General features: G+C 34.6%; 2 protein-coding genes across 3 annotated transcripts; both read left to right on the plus strand.

Moving 5' to 3' along the window:
* The first annotated feature begins 1,642 nt into the window (after positions 1–1,642).
* On the plus strand, positions 1,643–9,348 carry LOC132049405 (uncharacterized). The gene is made up of 3 exons (XM_059440184.1): positions 1,643–2,037; positions 8,619–8,726; positions 8,816–9,348. Exons 1-3 carry the CDS (start codon positions 1,729–1,731, stop codon positions 9,125–9,127), a joined length of 729 nt encoding a protein of 242 aa, XP_059296167.1. The 5' UTR covers positions 1,643–1,728; the 3' UTR covers positions 9,128–9,348.
* A 3,046-nt stretch (positions 9,349–12,394) lies between these two features.
* On the plus strand, positions 12,395–19,918 carry LOC132049406 (replication protein A 32 kDa subunit B). 2 transcript variants are annotated; one of them, XM_059440185.1, is made up of 10 exons: positions 12,395–12,566; positions 15,502–15,612; positions 15,696–15,793; positions 16,054–16,095; positions 16,189–16,266; positions 16,845–16,923; positions 17,014–17,106; positions 17,222–17,304; positions 19,477–19,545; positions 19,636–19,918. In XM_059440185.1, exons 1-10 carry the CDS (start codon positions 12,453–12,455, stop codon positions 19,718–19,720), a joined length of 852 nt encoding a protein of 283 aa, XP_059296168.1. In that variant the 5' UTR covers positions 12,395–12,452; the 3' UTR covers positions 19,721–19,918. The 2 variants fall into 2 exon arrangements, with proteins under 2 accessions (XP_059296168.1, XP_059296169.1); XM_059440186.1 differs by having other exon boundaries at positions 17,228–17,304.
* The last annotated feature ends 3,076 nt before the right edge of the window (positions 19,919–22,994 follow it).

Raw genomic sequence — 22,994 nt, forward strand, 5'->3', positions numbered from 1 at the left:
ATTTTAACAGTCTTTACTTTATTTTACGTGTAGATAGATATTAGCAATTGACTTAGAAAAAATTAATAAATGATCTCCACAAGAATGAAATCTTAAAAATTGAAGCAATTAAATTTGATATGCTATTAAATTAGATACAAGTATTAATTTATTAGCTAGAATTAGTTTTTCTTATACTAAAACTACTTCTTTATTAAAGGATAGACTATCTAAGTTTGAGATGAGAAATTTAAGATTGGTCTACGCGGGTATGAATACTAGTTACATGAAAACATTATAAGCAATAACATTGGAAAGTTGGTAAATGAGGATACACGAAATGGAAGAGAAAATTTGCAATAGGTTAGTTATATATTTGATAAAAGAAAAACAAAAAAGAATCAGAAACGTTGCACTAACTTGTAATTATTTAATAAAATTACGACCAATTGTCACCTCCTTTTTTGAATTAAAGACTATAATTACAGTAGCACATCCTTTCAATTACATCCAATTATATGATGACCAAGTAATTATTTTGGTCAAACAGACATATTGCACACAATTATTCGCAAATTCAATACGTAAGTGATTTTCCAAACTAACTCTAAGTGAAATGGCGAAAATTGTACGGAAACTATTCTTTAAATTAATTTTCAATGTTTGACTCAATATCAACATTACTATTTGTTTTGTCTTAATTTATGTACTAATACATTTTCATTTTTAGTTTGTTACAACAACAATTATAACATATCCAGTGTAATGGGGTCTGGGAAAGATGCATGTATACAGACCTTATCCTATTGTTGTGGGGATAGAGAGACTATTTCTGTTTTAGTTTGTTCTCAAGAAAAATATCATTTTATATATAAAAATAATTTAATTTTAAAATTCACATTTTAATTTTAATGACATAACTTATAGCTGCACAAATATCTATTATAATTATAAATTTTAGAAGTATTTATTCCTTACTTTGAGTCTAGTCAAATATAGTGACAGAAAGAGTATAATATATACATATATACACTGGATATGTATATATGTATATATCATATATACATACATATATATATATATATATATATGTATAGAGAGAGAGAGAGAGAGAGAGAGAGAGAGAGAAGTGCAAAAAATAATTTTTTTTAACTTGGTTAAATCTGAGAAAATCGAATTTAATTGAGTATGTATTATTAACAAAGGATATACCTGCTCAATTTCGCATATCTTAAGAGCATATTTGACCTTTTTCACTTATTAATCAGCTAATTAGTTTAATTGGGGATCCAGTTAAATTAAGGACGTGTTTGGACCAACAATTTTACAGTTAAGAACATATATGAGCTAACTTATTAAAGAAGGATATATATGGTCAACTTTTTGTATATTTTAAGAATATACTTTTTTCGTAAAATTATATTTGTTTTGTCCCATTTTATACACACTTTCATTTTTAGTTTGTTCCCGAGAAGAATGACATTGTTTAATATTTAAAAGTAATTTAGTTTTTAAATTCTCATTTTTATCTTAATGAGTAATTTAAAGTCAGACAGATATCTGTGTTAGATCATAAAATTTATCTATTTTTTAATTTATTTTGTGTCTGATTGGAGTATATTTTAACAATATTTTTGTAAATAAAAGTTGCCAACATGTTATATTGTGTTAGGTACAACACAACATACTGCTGTGCCTTCTCTTTTCCACTCTGTAGTCTTCACACAGAATCATCAAAGCTCTCTAAAAATGGCGATTCAAAATCTACCATTACTGCTAATGTTTCTACTAATCTCATCATTAACCCTTGTAACACAATCACGTAGTGACACTAATCACGTGTACTCACCTTGTGCTGACACAAAAGTGCAGAAATCAGATGGATTTAGTTTTGGAATAGCATTTGCTTCAAGAACTTCGTTTTTCCAAAACTCAGTTCAGTTGTCTCCTTGTGATAAGAGGTTATCACTTTCGTCAGCAAATTCTCAACTTGCTGTTTTCAGGCCTAAAGTGGATGAGATCTCTCTTCTTACAATTAATACATCCAACTTCTTTCCAGTATGATTTTCAACTCACCTATTTGGATCTATATTGTTGATTGTTTGTATACTGTTTAAAAGTTGTGGTTTTTATGGAGATATAGGGTGAATTGGGGTTAGATCTGAAATGGGGTTGTTCTGGTTTGGGGGATTTTTGAAAAGGGTTGTAATTTTTCTTGATTTTGATTCGTAATGTGAAGTACAAAGTTATAGCCATGGTTTTTTGGGCATTGTCTTCCTAGGAAAGAGTACTATTTTGTCCAAATTTATGTGGGGGTGTTTGGCTGGGTATGGAGATTAAGGAAAAAAAGGCTTTTGAAACTTGTGGTTTAAAACATAGCATAGACAATTCGGTGGCTAAATGAGAAGTTTAAAGTTAAATTATTTCTAAATACAGTATAGTGGCAGTTGTTTTGTGAGAGATAAATGGTAAAGAATGTTACATAATTTGGGATAGAGATAGTACTTAGTATCTATGAAGAATGTAATGTGGTTTGAGACATACCATTGACAATTTGATGGCTAAATACAACAACAACAACATCAACATACCTAGTGTAATCCCAAAAGTGGGGTCCGGGGAGGGTAAGATGGCTAATGAGAAGTTTAAAGTTAAATTGTTTCTAAATATAGAATAGTGCCCGTTGTTTTGTGACAAACTAAAAAGTAAAGAATGTTACATAAATTGGGATAGTGGGAGTACTTAGTATGTATGAAGAACGTAATGCGGTTCATTTTTATCTCTTTCACTTTAAGCTAGTGGAGGACAATTGTTTCCTAAGCATCTGTTTTCCATATTTTTTTTTTGCCTGAGTATCCATTGATTCTTAATTCTAGAACTAGAATTGTTGAACTTGATTAATATTCTTACAGTTATGACTGCTAGTTTCCTTCTTTGTAACAATATCCCATCATTTCTAACTATCTGGATTTTCCTTTGGTATTAATATTCGGGCATGTGCTGATGAATGCTTGTTTCACTCTTAATCTGATGTTGGTCCTGTCTGCTAGATGTTTATGACTTAATGCAGTCATGAATTTTGTTTTAGGAGTCACAGGTAGCAATTGTATGCAACTTATTAGGTAAATTTTGACTTGAATTAGTAATACATCGTCATCAAGAGACAATTGCAATCATTTATACAATTATTGAAAGCAATTGTATGCAACTTATAACTAGCTTTTAATAACAATCAGTAGTAAATCATCAACAGTAAAAAACTGTTATCGTTGATATATTTCAAGATCTAAATAACTAAGCTTTAAAAATAGAGCACGGTACTAAAGGTTTCTTAACTATTTAAGGAAATACTATGTGAGTCTTGAGCTATGATTTGTGGTGCTCCAAATTCCAGGTGCCTTTAGCCATCGGTCTTTTATCCTACATGACCAAATCTGGAACTGCAGGGACCCATTTGCCCATCATGCGAGGATATTATGGGCATTTCAGAAATTGGATTCTCCATGTACATAGAGAACTAACTTTAAGCTTTGGGGTGAATTAAGTATGTATCATAAAATAGGTTCCCTCTTTAGGCTTCCAAAACTGTAACTTGTAGAAACTGAAGGGTCTGCCAATGTTGTCAATACTTTAGAATACGTTTCCAAAGCTTTACATACTTGCAATATCACCGCACTATTATTTGACTATCATCCTAGGAAACATGCCGAAGCCTTTTATTTTATCTATTATTGCTGCCTTCTTATACCAGAGAAGTTGTCTTCTTCAAATATGGAATCTATTACACTTAATAGCTCACGATCTGCAGATCATGCTCTTTTAATAATGTCATTAAGTGTTTATGCTCAATTGTTCATCTCAACCCTCTAGCCTCTCTTCCTTTTGCTGCATGCCTGCATCCTTGAGAAGCCTCTTCTGTTTCCCCTTTTTTCTTCTGTGTTTATTTTATGGGAGAGGGGGTGGGAATAGTGGAAAAAGGGGGTTTGTTTATTTACTGATGGGTTGTGCTTTATCGTCTCATTTTGATCCTGCAAATCATTTTTTTTTTTACTGTTGAAAACAAGTAACTATCAAGTAAAATAAATAGAAGTTGAGTATGCAACCCATTTCTGGTGAAATCAAGGAATGGAAAGTCCTGACATCTAAAGGTGGTGTTAGAATCCACTCTCCATTTTCATCAAGAACCATATTTTTTTCTTTCCACTCACCATGGAAGGGACTCAAACAACTTGAAAAAGAAGTTTGTTCTGATCTACCAAATGCTTTTTGGGAAAGAAAGCGACACATTGTAGAACTCCCATATATTGATGGTTTTAATGATCAGGCTATTCCTACAAAAGCAAGGCCTATTCAAATGAACCATGAGTTAATGGAAGTTTGTAAAACAGAAATTAATGATCTTCTACAAAAGAAGATAATTAGACCATCTAAATCTCCTTGGAGCTGTTCAGCGTTTTATGTAAATAAAAATGCCGAAAAAGAAAGAGGATCTCCAAGATTGGTTATTAATTATAAACCATTAAATAAGGTTTTACAATGGATTAGGTACCCAATACCTAATAAAAGAGATTTATTAAAAAGAACTTACAAAGCAAATGTTTATAGTAAGTTTGATATGAAATCAGGATTTTGGCAAATTCAAATTGCTGAAAAGGATAAATATAAAATAGCATTCAATGTCCCTTTTGGACAATATGAATGGAATGTAATGCCTTTTGGGTTAAAAAATGCCCCATCAGAATTTCAGAATATAATGAATAATATATTCAATCCTTACAGCCATATGTCTATAGTCTATATAGATGATGTTTTAATATTCTCTGAGGACATTGATTCTCATTTTAAACATTTTCTTTAAAATTATTAAACACAATGGTTTAGTGGTGAGTGCTAAGAAGATTAAGTTGTTCCAAACAACAATTAGGTTCTTAGGGCATGACCTCTACCAAGGTACTTACAAACCCATTTGTAGAGCCATTGAGTTCTCATCTAAATTTCCAGATGAAATTCCTGATAAAACCCAATTGCAAAGGTTTTTAGGAAGTCTTAATTATGTTGCAGATTTTATTTCAAATGTCAGAAAAATCTGTGAACCTCTTTACAAGCGTCTCACGAAAAACCCGGTTCCATGGAGTCAAGATCAAACAGAAACGGTCAGAAAAATTAAGACCATTGTCAAAAAGCTTCCGTGTCTAGGTATTCCAAACCCAGATGCTTTTATGATTGTCGAAACCGATGCTTCTAATGAAGAATACGGTGGAATTCTTAAACAAAGAGTCTTGTTGAAGTCTCCAGAACAATTTGTCCGTTATACCTCGGGAATCTGGAATTCCGCACAGAAAAATTATAGTACTGTTAAAAAAGAAATTTTATCTATAGTACTATGTATTACAAAGTTTCAAGATGACTTGATAAATAAAAGTTTTTATTAAGAGTTGATTGTAAATCGGCTAAAGAGATTTTACAAAAAGATGTTAAAATTCTTGTTTCAAAATGATTTTTGCCGAGATGGCAAGACTATTATCCATTTTGATTTTGAAATCGAATTTATTAAAGGTGATTTAAACTCTTTACTAGATTTTCTTACAAGGGAATTTCTGAGTGGTAATCACGAGGCTAGGAGCCCCACATCCCCTTTCCGAGAAAAAGCCCAATCAACCAAGGCCCAACCGATTAAATAGATATTCGGCCTTGGCTGAATTTCCAAACCTACCACTAAGGCCACGAGGCCTACATTACCCGCCTACCGGACCTAAACTTAACCATACTCGGTTCTATCCCCAAACAGAACCTTCATCACCTTTCCAAAAGGACAAACCTTCTACGGAGATTCCTCAAAAAGGGAAAATCCAAACCGGTTGATTGTTACAAGATGAAGACCCCGCAGTCTTTCGCACGCAACGCTTAACCCCAACATCCCTATAGCAAAGGAAGAAAAACAAGCAGTATCTCAAGAAGAATTTGTTGTCATCAGCAAGACCGAGATACCGGTCTTGGCACTTGATAAACAATATGAAAAATAAAAGGATGTTTACATGTGGACGGCTATCTTTAAAGATGCCATTCTTCTTTTGAAAAGTTGGGGCGGCTACTTTTGTAAAGTTGTCTGCCACCTGTCTGTCTTCTTTTTGAAAAGTTGGACGGCTGCTTTTAAAAAGTTTGTCCGCCACTTTTCTTGCTTTTTGCCTTCTACTTTTTTGAAGAGGCAACCTTAGCTGAGATCATAATCAAGATATGCTTGGGCCATTCCTTGTGGGTCCAACATATCACCGTTGTCGCTTGTTGATGATGAAGCTGTATCCAATAATTCTTGAATTTCTAATGGATCTGCTTCTTCTAATTTGTTCAAAGCCTGTAGTAGCTTTTTCTTTAAATCTGCCTTGGATTCTGTTGATCCTGTTCTGCTGCTGGTTGATGGTTGTTTCATTTTTTGCTTCTTATCTTTAGGAATCCATCTTTTTATTTTTCATATTGTTTATCAAGTGCCAAGACCGGTATCTCGGTCTTGCTGATGACGGCAAATTCTTCTTGAGATGCCTGCTGTTTTTCTTCCTTTGCTATAGGGATGTTGGGGTTAACTGCTTGTGCGAAAGACTCTGGGGTCTTCATCTTGTAACAATCACTGGTTTGGATTTTCCCTTTTGAGGAACTGGTAGAAGGTTTGTCCTTTTGGAAAGGTGATGAAGGTTCTGTTTTGGGGATAGAACCGAGTATGGTTAAGTTTGGTCTGGTAGCTGGTAATGTAGGCCTCATGGGCCTTAGTGGTAGGTTTGGAAATTCAGCCAAGGCTGAATATCTATTTGGCTGGTTGGGCCTTGGTTGATTGGGCTTTTTCTGGAAAGGGGATGTGGGGGCTCCTGGCCTCATGATTTCCCTGTAGAAATTCCCTTGTAAGAAAATCTGGTAAAGAGTTTAAATCACCTTTAATAAATTCGATTTCAAAATCAAAGCTGGATAATAGTGCTTGCCATCTGGCAAAAATCTGTTTTGAAACAAGAATTTTAACATCTTTTTGTAAAATCTCTTTAGCTGATTTACAATCAACTCTTAATAAAAAACTTTTATTTATCAAGTCATCTTGAAACTTTGTAATACATAGTACTATAGATAAAATTTCTTTTTTAACAGTACTATAATTTTTCTGTGCGGAATTCCAGATTTCCGAGGTATAACGGACAAATTGTTCTGGAGACTTCAACAAGACTCTTTGTTTAAGAATTCCACCGTATTCTTCATTAGAAGCATCGGTTTCGACAATCATAAAAGCATCTGGGTTTGGAATACCTAGACACGGAAGCTTTTTGACAATGGTCTTAATTTTTCTGACCGTTTCTGTTCGATCTTGACTCCATGGAACCGGGTTTTTCGTGAGACGCTTGTAAAGAGGTTCACAGATTTTTCTGACATTTGGAATAAAATCTGCAACATAATTAAGACTTCCTAAAAACCTTTGCAATTGGGTTTTATCAGGAATTTCATCTGGAAATTTAGATGAGAACTCAATGGCTCTACAAATGGGTTTGTAAGTACCTTGGTAGAGGTCATGCCCTAAGAACCTAATTGTTGTTTGGAACAACTTAATCTTCTTAGCACTCACCACTAAAGCATTGTGTTTAATAATTTTAAAGAAAATGTTTAAAATGAGAATCAATGTCCTCAGAGAATATTAAAACATCATCTATATAGACTATAGACATATGGCTGTAAGGATTGAATATATTATTCATTATATTCTGAAATTCTGATGGGGCATTTTCTAACCCAAAAGGCATTACATTCCATTCATATTGTCTAAAAGGGACATTGAATGCTGTTTTATATTTATCCTTTTCAGCAATTTGAATTTGCCAAAATCCTGATTTCATATCAAACTTACTATAAACATTTGCTTTGTAAGTTCTTTTTAATAAATCTCTTTTATTAGGTATCGGGTACCTAATCCATTGTAAAACCTTATTTAATGGTTTATAATTAATAACCAATCTTGGAGATCCTCTTTCTTTTTCAGCATTTTTATTTACATAAAACGCTGAACAACTCCAAAGAGATTTAGATGGTTTAATTATCTTCTTTTGTAGAAGATCATTAATTTCTATTTTACAAACTTCCATTAACTCATGGTTCATTTGAATAGGCCTTGCTTTTGTAGGAATAGCCTGATCATTAAAACCATCAATATATGGGAGTTCTATAATGTGTCGCTTTCTTTCCCAAAAAGCATTTGGTAGATCAAAACAAACTTCTTTTTCAAGTTGTTCTTGAAAGAACATTTTCAAGAATTAAAGAGGTTTAGGCATTAAGCTCATTTTCATCATTGTCACTACAAAGTCATGGAAGAGGGAAAAATTAAAGAGGTAACTGGAAAGACCGTGCTATGAAAAATCCTCTATATAAAATAGAGAAACAGGTTTCTTTTGTAGTATTTTGGTTCTGAATTAGTATGTGAGATACCTAACTAGCCCTTCTTGAAATTAACATATCGTGGTAGGAGCACAATCACACATTCCACTTTATTGAAGGATGAATGTGCTAAGTCCAATTTCACAAGGAACTAAGCAATAGCTCTAGGACCAAAGCTGCTATTTTCCTATATTCATATGTATCTACTGACCTCCGATGTTTCTTCTACTGTACAACAGGATTCTTATGGAGGCTACATGGTTGCATTTGCTGGTCGGAAATATGCTGCTAGGTCTTTGCCTGCTTTCGTTGCTAATAGTACATTCACTGTAACAAGTTTTACTCTGGTAAGTGAAATTGCTTGTCAACAAGATCTTGGTGTCACAACGATTGATTTGGTATCTAACAAGAATATGGTGTTCTTGTTGATCTATAGGTACATGAATTCAAAAAGGGTAGGCTGGAAAACTTGTATTGGAAGAGAGATGGATGCTCGTCTTGCTCAGGCAACTCTAACTTTGTGTGCCTTAACGGTCAGGACTGTGCTATCAGGACTAATAACTGCAAGAATCGAGGTGGCAATGTTGATTGTAGCCTCGGGATACAACTTACGTTTTCTGGAACTGATAAGCATGAATCCGTTTTCAATTCATGGTTTGAAGTGAAGAATCTTCGCCAGTATTCTCTATATGGCCTATATTCCAATCTCAGGGGTTCTCTCACCGATCAATACAGCAAATTCTTCTGATTGTTTCTGTATGTTTGTATGTAGAGTTGTATTTTGTAATTTACTTGTCTTATAGTGGTTTCTCTTACTCTATTTATGAGTGTTCTTTGAATATCTTGATGGCTTTGTAATCTGTTTTTGTACTTGTATGCTTGTAGTTCGGTTTTTATTGTTTGGTTGATTATATTTTCTTGTTGGCTGTTGCCCACAATATATATTGAACTTTGATTTGTCCTGGTTAATTTCATAACAATTACTCTAAGAGCCCGTTTGGATTGGCTTATAAGTTGCTTATAAGTTGTTTTACTTTTTTGTTTGGCTTGGAACCTTTAAAGTCATTTTGCGCTAAAATGTCTCAAAAATTAATTGGGCATATTTGGCTTAGTTTATCTAAAGCAGCTTATAAGCCAAAAAAATAAGTTAGGCTATTCCAACTTTTTTTTTTTTTGGCTTATAAGCTATTTCCAGCTTATAAGCTGCTTTTTTTAAGCTCATCCAAACAGGCTCTAAGTGGACTTATCATTTTGACTAATCTTGAGTAGCATGCCATATTCTATCGATAGTTTTTTTTTATTTAGTTCAAGAGCATGAATCAAACTGTTAAAACTCAAAATGGAGAAAGCGAGACCACACTTTCCAAGTCAGCAAAAAATGAAAATTTGACATGATTATGATTTTATTTGGTGTGATATGGATGATCAATACTGTAGTATGTCATCAATAAATTTTGGCAAAATACATAAATTGGCACCTAAAGTATCACCAAAAAGTTACTTTTAACACTTAAACTTTACTAGTGACTTATTATATACTTAATATATGAAAAAGTGATATTATTTATCCCTTCCAAACTGATGATGACCAGTTGCACAATGGGAAGTGTAACACACTCTCTCACCACATCGCACGCCACGCCAGCTCCACATCAACGCCACCTCGAAAATTTCCTAAATTTTAATTTTATATTCATTTCCTTTTCTTTATTCATTTGATTTTCTTTTTATTGATTATATATACACTAATTAGTCCCTAATTAACCATTAAAATCCTCCAATAATTATATCTTCTTCATCACCACCACCCCATCTCACCGGAACCACCAATCCGCCACCACCATCATTAAGCAAGGTAATTTTGGTACTCTTGAACTGTAGCCCTTGATGGGTTGGATGAGGTTCAAGAAGACCTCACAGTTGCGAGCAATGAGCACAAGGAGGCGCTGACCAGCCTTGAGCTCAAGCTCATGGAGGCGTTGTCCAGCTTGCAAGAGGAGGTTGAGTCCTTGAAAACGCAAGTGGAAGCGGCCAAGCTTACTGGTGGTGCTGGTCCTATCAATGTTTGAGAAACCCGCATAGAGGTTCCTAACCCTAAGGAGTTCAAGGGTGAGAGGAACGCTCAAGATGTGGAAAACTTCATTTGGCAAATGGAGGCATACTTCGAGCATGTCAACATTGTTGACGAATCTGCCCGGATTCGGACGGCGACCATGTATTTGGGCGACATAGCCATGTTGTGGTGGCGTAGGAAGAAGGCGGACATAGAGATGAGCTCCGGCGGAGGGGTGGCGAGAAGGTGGAGGAGAAGGGGGAGGGGTTGGGGGTGGTGGTTGAATAAAGAAAAAGAAGGGGCAGGGGTTGAAATTATTTTTTTATTAAAATTTTTAAAAAATTTACTTTAATTTTGACCTCACCCTTCTATTATTTAAATATAATATTTTTATGTCATATCAGCTCTCAGGTGTAAATAATTTACTTTTTAAATGTTTAGGTGTGTAATAGGTCACTAGTAAAGTTTAAATGTGAAAGTGACTTTTTGGTGACACTTTAAGCATCAATTTGTGTATTTTATCATAACATTTTGGCAATAGACCTTTCCAATAACTCCATCCTATCTTATGCCAGTTGTTGTCAGGGCAAGTTTTCTACGCTCGAGATTCGCCCACCTGTGCGGCAGTCGAGATCCACAACCTGACTTCAGCCTCAAACACTACAAATATTTTGGAGGTTCTTTGAACTGTTTTCAAATTTAAGACAGAGAGTAAATAAACGCACGTATTTATAGAAATTTCTTCCCAACTTGTATTAATTAAAGTGAGTACAAGAACACAGACAAGCCTAACCTTTAGACTCGAATTACAACACTAAAATCACCTTGATCAATGAATATTTCGTACCTTCCTACCTTAGGAACATACTTAGATTTCAACCTGCCTGACTTAGGGCGTTTTCAACGCTTATATAATGTGCAAATTGTCCTCTCTACTCCTAAGCTTAAACCTTGCCCACATTTTCAGTTGACATCCCGAACTGATAGGCCATTCAAATACTTAACCTACAAAACTGCCACGCCTTGAAAGGGGCAGAAGTAACTGCCAAACTGCTTTACCATGTGACTGATATGCTTGTCAACCGCTCATGTGCACTGCGTGCTTGTTCCTTGCGCCCCAGCTGCCAGCCCTGAGGTACTGTTGGCGCTGAGTCCTGCCAGCTTTGCCATCGTACCATTGCCACTCCCAAGTCCCACACACATGCCCATGCTACTCGCACAATGCACATGCCCATGCTAATTCTACCTTGCCCGTGCCCAAGTAGTGCCAAGACAAGGACAAGGGCATTTTGATGTTGTCTTGGTTTAGGTGAGCGGGCTGGCACCTAAGCTAAGTGTAGGAAATGACTTTGCTAAGGAAAAGACATCATGCCAAGGTGGCTTTAATATTGTGATAATATTTGAATGCACTCGAAATTTCAGAATATATGTGAAGTATCAGAATTGTTCGTATCAGAATTGTTCTTACTTCTTACAACCTAACAATTAAATGAACGGTGGTAAGATTTTCACTTATTCTTTCGAATTTTTCCCCTCTCATAAAAAAATGAATTCTTAGGTGAAGTGGGTTCCAACAAGAGACAAGTTCCGGACATAAGTTTTATCAATTTAAAATTTAAGCGTTTTTTTTTTTTTTTTTTTTTTGCATTGAATCTATTATATTTAAAAATTATAAATTCATATCTATTATTAATTGCAATTTAGTGAGTTTTTAATCATGAATTTACGCTCCACAGTTACGAAAGACTACATCCTCTCCCGACTTGTCTAGTTTTCAAATATATAAATGTGATAAGAGTAAGTTATTTGTGATAAATATTATAGATGAACAATAGCCTACATATAATAAGATATTAAAGATACTCCATTTAATTTAGACTACCGGTCAAAAAAAGTACATATTTATTCATTGGTACTTAAGGGCCAGATAAAGCTTCCTAGAGAAGGAAAGTTAAAAAGGCGGGAACCCAACACACACACACACACACACACACACACACACACACAGAGCCAGTTGGGGATGTATGGTGGTGCGACCAGCCAATTCGACGGCAACGCGGCGTTTGCAGGCGGCGGTTTCATGCCGTCACAAGCCACTCAAACCGCCGCCGATCATTCTTTCTCTCCCGCCAAGGTATATTTCTACTTATTTTCTTAGCATATAAAGCTTTTGCTTATGCTATTCTTCAGAAACATATATTCCTCACTGGAACTGATAGAAACACTCTGGAATTAAAGCTATTGTAGTAGGTTTTGTTACGCTAAGTTTTTGCTTTTGGATTTTAGGTTTTCAGCCCTTTTTCCTCTACAAATTAAGCAAAAACTGCATTCTATTTTCTTAGCATATAAGATGTGAAAGCTTTGCCTTTTACTTATGCTATTCTTCAGAAATATATTATACCTCCCTGGATTCCTCTTGGAACTGATAGAAACACTCTGGACGTAAAACTAGTTTGATAGGTTTCTTAAGCGAAGTTTATGCTTTTGGATTTTAGGTTTTTAGCCCTTTTCCTCTACAAATTAATTAAAAACAGGGAAAATGACGCTCTATGTCTACTGGGAGAAAATATTTACGCCACTTAGTGTATATTTTGAGTTTGTTACCCGGTTTAGCCTATATTTTGTGTATAAACCCATGTTATACACTATTATATACTTTTATAAAAGGTTAGATGCAATATGTATAATGCTTTCCCCAGGTATATTGTTGTATAATATTGTATATTGGTCTACGTCGCGTAATATTTTACGTTGGGCTGTATATTTTTTGAAAATTTTCCAAAAAAGGGAAAATTGAGGAGAGTGGTAGTTCTATTGGCGTGTGTTTATTTTTTATTTTTTTATTTTTTGTTGATAATTTTGCGGCTATACAGGAAACTGCAAGGAACAAAAAATTGAGTGTAACTTGGGTCCTCTCGACACCCTGAATTAGATAACCTGTTTTGACCAACAAAGAATAGTTGTAATGGCTTATGTTTCTAAGTAGGTTGAGATATGTTTAAACTAGAAGTTAAAATGCTTGAATCTTTTAGAATGTCATATGAAAGCAATTGTATGACTCCGTGTATCCCAGAAATTTTGTTGAGTTACAGAGTAAAAGAGTCAGTGCATCTAAGTTTGGTATGATTTGGGCATCCATTTTTTAATTTCTTTTAAAAAGTTGTATTCTTAGAAATTACGTATAAGTCATTATAGTTAAGAATATATTAGAGGTGTTTAAACCATTGTAATGATGAAGAAACTTTTTAATTTCCCAAATAGCAGCAGTCCCATTCTTTTTTAGATAGGAGGGAGCATAAGATAGCAATGCTTAAAATACTAAATTGAAGGGAGGTGACAGGTATCCCCTGGAATTAGTCGAGGTGCGCCCAAGCTGGCCCGGACACCACGGTTATGAAAAAAAAAATAGTAGATTGAATATCTAAGACGAATTATTGCAATTAGTGAGCCGATTGCAATAAGCGGAAGAAGAAGAGAAATAAGAAGAAGTGCCAGAAACAGTGATTAGGAGGAAAGATTTCCATGAAACGCTGTGTGGAGGATAAGAGCCCCAATTACACTGGTCCATGAAACTACATCAAATCTGGATTTCGTTATACAAGGAAACTGAAACTGTGTGCTAAGATGCTATTTTTTTTTTTTTTTTTTTTTGATGAAGTAAGACGATGTCATTGATATAGGGCAACTGGAAGGTGCCATAATACAGAAGCAAAAGCCAGAGGGCTTTTGAAGCAAAAAACATGTTAGTCTCCATTACATTAAAACTATACTAGTACCATGGAGCTAACAAAGTCCAAAAAACTATCAATGCTATTAACAGGAGTAAGAAAATTCCAGCTAAACAAAAAAACTAAGCATTTAGCCTTCAGTGAATGTGTTGGAGTTGATAACCCATCAAAACACCTGCGGTTTCTTTCATTCCACACTACCCAAGAAGATAAGGTCTGGGATCATTTCCCAGACCTTCTTGATGGTTTTGTCAACTCTCCAAAAAATCCAGCTAGTGTAAGCCTCCTTAATGGTCCGAGGAAGGTTCCAAGATAATCCAAAAATTGATAAGAAGAAATTCCAGATATCAGAGGTGACAGGGCAGTGAAGAAGTAGGTGATTGACACTTTCTAAGCTTTGGTGGCATAGATAGCATCGGTTAACTAGTGAGATTTTCCTTTTGCAGAGGTTGTCCTGAATTAAGGCTGCTTCCTTAAGAGCTGTCCAGGTGAAGCAGGAGACTTTGAGTGGCATTTTTGTTCTCCAAACATGCTTCCTGGGCCAATCCTCAAGCACACCATTATGAGAGCACAAAACATTGTATCCTTCCTTGACTGTGAAATTCTTTTCCTTAGAACTTCCCCATAAGATTCTGTCTGGCTCCTGATCAGTAAAGATGAAAATCTCCAGTGTGGCTAGGAGAGCAAGCAAATCATTGATCTCCCAGTCATTTAGGTTCCTTCTTACTAAGGGCCTCCAAGTGTTGTCCTCTCTATTTTGAGCAATAGAGGAGTCCTTGTCGCTGGCAATAAGGAATATGCTAGGGTAAGAGTCCTTCAGTAATTCATTTCCAATCCACCTATCTTTCCCCCCATGTGGAAATGTGCTATCCTTAGGACTCCAATGATTCTGAGCTCCATATTTGGCAATAATTATCTTTTTCCAGTAACCTGCTTCCGGTTGACCATACCTCCACTACCATTTCATTAACAAACTTTGTTAGCTATTTTCCATCACACAGAAGAAGAATAAGTGGAACATCTAATATTAGATAAGTAGTAGATTTTGTAGAGAACTTTGGAATATGTTTCTAGCTTTGGTTAGTAAGTATCGACTAAGAAGAGCTGATCGAGTCGATTACAAAACAAAGAGTATTTCCTACTCATGCATCTCTAGGTCTTTAGAAACTTGTCAGTGTTGTCATGTAGTGTGTAAATGATTTTGGCTTAGCGCGGAGGAAATAAAAGAATTTTTAAAGCATATTATATTTGCTTGTTTAATATAGCATCTTAATATGGTGAAAAATGAAATGCAGGGTGATAACATCTTTCTTGCATTTCTTTTCATTTTTCTATTCCCAGAATCGTGATTCACAGACTTTGATTCCATTAACCGTCAAGCAAATTAGTGAAGCCTTTCAATCAAGTGATGATAAGACAAATTTTCTCATTGACGGGGTTGACGTGAATAATGTAAGTCTTTTGTACTCGTGGCTTTTGCTATTTTGTTGAAAGTTTATACAAGATGTATGATTTAGAATCTGACATGCTCTTAGGTAAAACTGGTGGGTCTTTTATTCAACAAAGCGGAAAGGATTACAGATGTTTCATTTGTGGTGGATGATGGAACAGGGCGTGTTGACTGTTTTCGATGGTAATAGTCAGTTTCCTTTTTCGCTTTTCTTTTCGATCTCTTATTTCGGTAAGATTCTACTTGTTTGATGGGTATGGTGTCAATCTCATTTTTGTCGTCATAGACCAGAGGTACATTGTAGTGCATCGTTTATTGGTAAAGGATTTAGAATTACTGTACTTATGTAAAACCATAATCTAGTTAGTTGCTACTATGTTTGACACAATTGACTTTGTGTTCTTAAAATCTAATTGTAACTTTGGTTGATGCATACTATGCAGGGTAAATGAAGCTGTTGATACTAAGGAAATGGAAGCAGTCACGTAATTCTTCTTCTTGATAGTGTATTAGTTTTTCACCAAGTACTATATTTTAATATCATGTTTTATCGTACTTTTGGGTTCTTTTTTAAATAGAAATGGCATGTACGTTCGAGTCCATGGACACTTGAAAGGCTTTCAGGGTAAAAAGCAGTTGATGGCTTACTCAGTCAGGTAAATGGGTTTCTGAATTGCTCATTTCTGTTTCTTTCAGTATATTAATGTTGGTGATTATATGCACAAGTTATAAAGCTTTTCTGCTAGTTAGGTGGTTGCCTCTGGCTTGGAAAAAGCTATTTCCGTGGGTTTTTAGGTTTTTAGTACATAGTTTGTAATCTATCCAGCTTTCATGTAATCAATGCATTGCACAGCATTGTTTCAGCACAAAATTCCTAAATTATCTTTACTTGAGACAATGCAAAAACCCGTGATAGAGTTTTTTGATATTTCTTCTTAAACCAATGAACTTTGTGTATCCAACTGACACGGATGGATAGTTTGCAAGAAAAACATTTCTGGTGGAAATAAAACGAAAAAAGCATCTTTATGGATTGAACCACGCATCTATCCTTTTATATTGGTGTATGAATGACAAGGGCATGAGCACGCAAATATTTCATGACAGTTGGTATTTCTACTCATACTGTGTCTCTGGGGAGGTTAGAGGAGGATGGCCCCCTGCCCTGTTCCCTTTGTGTCGGCTTTAACGAGTTGGTGGTAAAGATCCTAATTTCTTATTGCTGTTTTTTCAGGCCTGTGGATGACTACAATGAGATTGCAAGCCACTTTGCAGAAGTCATTTATGTTCATAGCTACAACAGTAGGCTACGGGTATTTAGCAAACTGCCTCGCATATGTTAAGCTAAACAATATCCTGTATATAAGATTCTGATTGAAGTTGTATTTCCTTTGTCACTCCAGAAGCAACAGGATAGTTCCTCTATGTCAGCTCAAGTGCCTAGCTCAGCTGTCAACACTCCTTTAAAGGGATACCAAGCTTCAGCGTCAAATCAAGTATATCTCAAAATACATTTTCTCTTCCTTCTAGTTTGTGTAGTTAATTTAGATGTGCATTTTCAGATTTTTCACATTTCCTTTGTAGCCAGTGATTTAGTAATTATCTTTTAAGTTTCAGTTTCCTGGATACAACATGGATGGGATCAGGGGTGTAGATAAAATGGTGTTGGACTACTTGCAACAACCATCGTGCCTGTAAGTCATTTGAATCTCTAACATTTTTGCTCACTGGGAGTGCATTTTTCAGTGCTTGCACTGTCTAGTGCAAATACCATAATAATCACATCAGTATAAATGAAGGCTGAGTACTACATGTCGAAGTGCTTTTTTTATGGCGGCTAATATGGTCAGATAATCCTGTTATGTCAGATGCCATAGGAAGAAAACCATAAGAGTGTTATTCCTTGGTATAACTCGAATTTAAATCATTCACTTGCTTTAGAGAAGAGTTGAGAAGGAAATGGCGAACAAGTCTTTGCTGGTTCGGGTACTCTCCTGTATCCTTGAATTGCTTTTGTGTCGGTCAGCACCTAAGGTGGAGTTCAATGCCTAACAAAAATGTCCAAAAGAAAAGAAAGGGACGTATGGGTAATAGAATGGATAGTTGATACAGTCTGTTCTAGCCTATCCATAGGTAGCGGGTCATGACACACTCTTCACACGTCAAATCCACTTTGAATTTGAATATCCTTCGCCCCTTATCTCCTCAACTTCCTGTTTACAAACCAGAGCTTCTTCAATCTATGAAACAACCGGAACTTCGAGAGGGTTGCCCTTGGAGAAGGGAGCGGATTTCTTGTGGTAGATATTGCGAACATCTCTCCCATCATTGGGGCAAACGATGTCATAACTTTGTTAGATCTAATGCAAGCCAGAAAGGGCGTAAGCCAGTTGTAACCATCCAGTGGACTAACTTTTCAAAAAGCGAAAAAGAAAGGAACACCTTGTGAACTTTCTACTTTCAATTACTATTGCTGTTTTTTGGTTAATAAATGTTAGATAGATGGTTTTCCGGATACAACAAAACCATATGTACCTTTAAGTATATCCAGGCAGGACAAGTGGATGGTTTATATGGGTTCTTTCCTCACAGGTTGATTCCAGTTTTTAGGACCTTATTCAATGTTGTGCTCCATAGAACTAGATGTATTCCAGTAGAAACTATGAAACCCATGCTACCAATGCCTGAAAGAAATCATATCAACTTAATGGTAACAGTGCAATGCGTAATGTGTAAATTACATCGCGGTCTGAACCTGCATAGACAAAGCATGGTATTACATGGAGAAGGGTAGAGGAGCGAGCCCATTTTCCACCAAGTTTCAAATCATTTGCCACTCCCTCAAGGGTTTCTCGGCTATAAGAAAAGAGGTAAAACAAGAGGTTTTGGGCTGTTGTTCTAGAATAGAGGAAGAGGGGAAAGGAATATAATTGAGTTTTTGACTTCGGGATGTCATGAGAATTTTTAGTCAAATTTGTAATGGCTTCTTTCTATCAAATGAAAACTAGAGAATGGCTTTGTTACTGCTAGCACCACATAGGAACTTTGTAGGCGGGATAACTTAGGGAATCTTTTAGCAATACGATGATGATCTCCATTATTAAGTCTTTTAAAAGATCTAAATATACTCACATTTTATTTAGCTAAACTCAGGCACGAGCATGACTTTAGGTATTTCATTGTAGTAGAAGTGGTAACTTTCATCAAGAGGCTAAATTTGGATTGCTTGAGGAACATTTCCTCCTGCCTTTGTGTAGGAGATTAGTAGAGATGCTGGCTGTTCTGGTAGTCTATAGTTATTCCTTTCTCAATTGTGGCATTAACAAGTGGATATAATCTGCAGTCTGCGTGATCCGCTTTATACTTCTTTTGCTTTAGATGTAACTGATATGCAAAGTAGTGCAACATGGTTCTTACATTGTATCTAACACGTTGATTGGATTTGAGTTTTGGGAAGCAGTTATTGGTTCTGAAAAGTTGGTTTCCTTTTTATGGTCTTTTCACGTTGGTTTTTGATCCTGGAATGAGAATGGTGGAAAGATCTTCCACTAGGATCAAGGACAAATCCACTTGTTTTCAAAAAGCTTTTATTCTTTTACGATTAATTTTCAAAAATCAAAATAATTTTTCCAAAACCAAACAAATTCATTTTCAAGTGTTGAAAACAAATTTAGTGTCGTAAAAAAAAGTGTTGAAAACTTCTGCAAACCAAACATAAAAGTTCCCCCCGGCATACATTTTTTGCTTTCCTTAATTACTTTTGATAGTGGTTATTTGTATTTGTTTGTAATTGATTGAAAATATAACTACCGAGCTCCTTGAATGATTTTGCTGTGCTAGTAATCTCTCTGTCATTTCTAATGCAGTGCACGTGAAAAAGGGGTTCATCGCAATGAGCTTGCTCAACAGCTAAAAGTCCCTTCAGAGAAGATCTTGTAACTCTCTCCCCGCATCTCTTTTATGGGTAGATAGCATTGTTATTGTTCTTTCTCTTGCTAATTTTCCGTATGGTTTCTGTATGGCAGAGAAGCTATTGAATCTCTCGAGTTGGAAGGTCTAGTTTATTCCACAATAGATGAGTTTCACTACAAGTCTACTGCAAATGGTTGATGTTCGATGTGAGATGAAACTGATAAGCAACTTTATAAGATGTGTCCTTTTCCATGTATATATGCTGTTTTTGTAGGATATATTGCTGTTTCTTCCCTCAAAGAAGATTATTGTGCACTAAGTTTGGTAGCTTTTGACAGTTCAACTTTTATCTCATCTATTGGCCTTAAAGGATAAATTAGAATTTTAGCCTGTGAACTATGGAACAGTATGGCTTTGTGTTGGGGTTTTCCTGGATTTGGTCCAGATATTGCACACAACTCACAACATCAATTTCACTTGAATTTCAAATGATGTTGATAAGGGTAAGCCCAATTTATTATGAATTTCTTGTAGCACCAAAATATTCAGTCTGGAGCATTTTCAATTTGTTTATTCATGAATTATAAAGATTCACTATTAGGTTTACTAACATACCAATACCTTGCTGTTAAACACTGGCCTACCTAATGTGATAGTAAATTAATTAAAATCTTGGTTGTACTGTGATCTGGAATATAATAAGGGACTAACCTCCACTTGCAAGTTGGTCCCTCCCCCACTGAAAGATTCTGTATTGATTCATTTGGGTGGGGAAGATGCTTAATTGTACGTTTATCATTATTTAAACAAAGATCACTTAGTTAAGAGCATAATACAAGTTAACACTATCCATTGAAAAAATATATAGAGTCTAGTGGAATTAAATCCTAGAGTTTATCGGTGCCAATCTTGATTTTCTGATCCCAAAATTAACATCAAGGACATGTAGTTCCCAAATGATTATGCATGCTGAGGTAACTCTTAATTAATACTAAAAAATTTCTTAACTACTTTATGGATCTTAATCCACTGTTATCAGCTTGCGTTAATTGATTTGTTAAGTCAGTACTTAATAGTTAATACTATTATATATTATCTGAATTGCTGTCTGTTAACCTGTCAAATAGTAGTCTCAGATTATTTATTTATTAACATAAAGATGAAAGGAAATCTTACCTCCACTATTCTTGCTTGTCCCATCACCATCGCAATCAAGAAATTGTTACTAATATAATTAAAGCACTTATTACATACCAAGAATTTGGGGCGTAATGTTATTGTTGTAACATTACATACCAAAGGATCTTTAACTATTAGTTACATTCGGATAATTGACAAACAATTTCTAGTTAATGACTCGTAGAATTCATTCAGTCTAATGGCTACTATCGATTATGGTTTCAAAGTTATTAGTATGTGTTATGCTTAATGCTAGAGTTTCATAAGACTTAAAAGTAATACCGTTACTAAAAAATGTGAATTCGATTGAATCTATCGAAATTTGGCTTGTGAAAAATGTTTCTAATGAACTTTTCATGGAAAATCTCATATGTCTGATACAATTTCGACAGGAACATTCAATATAAAAATCACATTTTTAAGTAATGGGCAAAATGATTTGTTAACAATAGGATTATGAATGCATTGAAAGTATAAGGAAAAATAAAATTAACATTCATCAAATAGTAGAGAGGTGTTTTCGAGCCTTTTCCCCTTTCCATAAGCAAACTTCAAAGGTTGCAACTTTTCCCATGTCTTTATATTTTGCTCCCTTTTCCCATTCAAAGAAGTTTCAAAGTCTTCAACATAAAATGCAGATAAGTCCAAAGTTGGCTTGACCCTTTTCATAGTGGTTTAAAAGTTTTATCATATATCCAGACAAGTCCAATGGTAGGTGCTCTCTAGCTGCTATGCTTTAATTTAGTGAAAAAGCTAAATCTTATGCAGATTGCAACAAATCTAGCAGCAAAGATAATCATACATATATGTACAACTTTTTTATGTGGCACTTTTCTTATAATTGCTTCCAACAAATCTTCAAGAATGAACACTTGTAACATATCATCCACCAAAATGCATCTAGAAGTGTCCTCTATAACTAATTTTTTTTTCCCAAAATTATCAAGAAAGTAGGAAATTGCTGAGAAAAATACTTATTCGTACAATATATATATATATATATATATATATATATATATATATATATTAAATCTGATAATTTAACCTTAAGAGTTATAACATAAACCATTTAAGTATAGCTAATAGACAAAATTATATGCAAGATGTACTTATAAATATTGAGTGCGAGTACTTTTTTTTTTGTGTTTCTTTCCAGTTCTAGGTTTGGAGAACATGTTGTCAAAAAATTGGGAATGACTTACATGCTAGTACCAAACCTTGAAACTCTTTTCAATAATTAGGAGTAACACGTATACCGACACGTGAGATTGTAATCATATACATAATCTTTTTTCACATGTATCCAATGAGTATTTACCAAAAAAGGTATCCTAGCTAAGTTACCAAATACGGTTTTACAAAAAGCTTTTTCTTGTAACAAAGGTCATTTGCATGGGAGTTGTTTGCTATGCTTTTAAGAGTTTATGTTTTAAGAAGTGATAATTTAAAAAATATTTAAACAATCAGGTTACTAAATATAAGATAATTACATGCAAACTTTTTAATAAGTATTAATTGATAATTTAATGAAAATAACAACTGACCTATTATATTATTAGTTTATACTAACAATATAAAAACTTTTTATATGATTAATGTATATAATTTAAATCCTACTTTTAATAATCTTCTAGAGTCTTTGAAATTTTAAAAGGTCGTTGATCTTGCTTCCTAATCACCAACCATTCTCTTTTATTTGATTTGACACATCCATCTCTTTTTAATCTAGCTTGTTGGAGTAGGTTTTATTTCATTTATATATCATCAAATTAAGTTCATTATATAGATAGTTAGTTTTATATCATTTTAATTTAGTGATGTAAAAAACTGTGTATATGATTAAAGACGGAGGGTTATTGATGTGGCCACTAATGATGCATTTGCCAAAGTATGATGAGTTCCACTTAAGACAACTCTTCACCAATTTGCAATAATTATATGTCTCAAGCTCTGGACCATTTTGCAGTTCTTGAAAGTTACTCCTTGTTTTTGGGGTGAAAGTTAATCTAACGTTCCTATTTTTTTTGTTGTTGTTGTAGTAATGATCAAAAGAATTTGGATTCCTTTTTGGCATACAATTCATGCTTTTAAGTTTTAACCCCAAATAGATACTGTACTTAGATTTAGATGTTTTCAACAACAAAATAAAGAAAGCAACATAATTTTAATTGGTATAATCATTTGGTATCCGGAACGTACTAATCCATCTTATTTAGATTTGCACTAAATAGGATTCATTCATTGAAGAAGTGCTTCGATCTTATCACGAATTTTTCCATTTCAAAGTTTGAAG

The sequence above is a fragment of the Lycium ferocissimum genome, chromosome 3 (assembly GCF_029784015.1).
Source record: "Lycium ferocissimum isolate CSIRO_LF1 chromosome 3, AGI_CSIRO_Lferr_CH_V1, whole genome shotgun sequence".
Lineage (NCBI taxonomy): Eukaryota > Viridiplantae > Streptophyta > Magnoliopsida > Solanales > Solanaceae > Lycium > Lycium ferocissimum.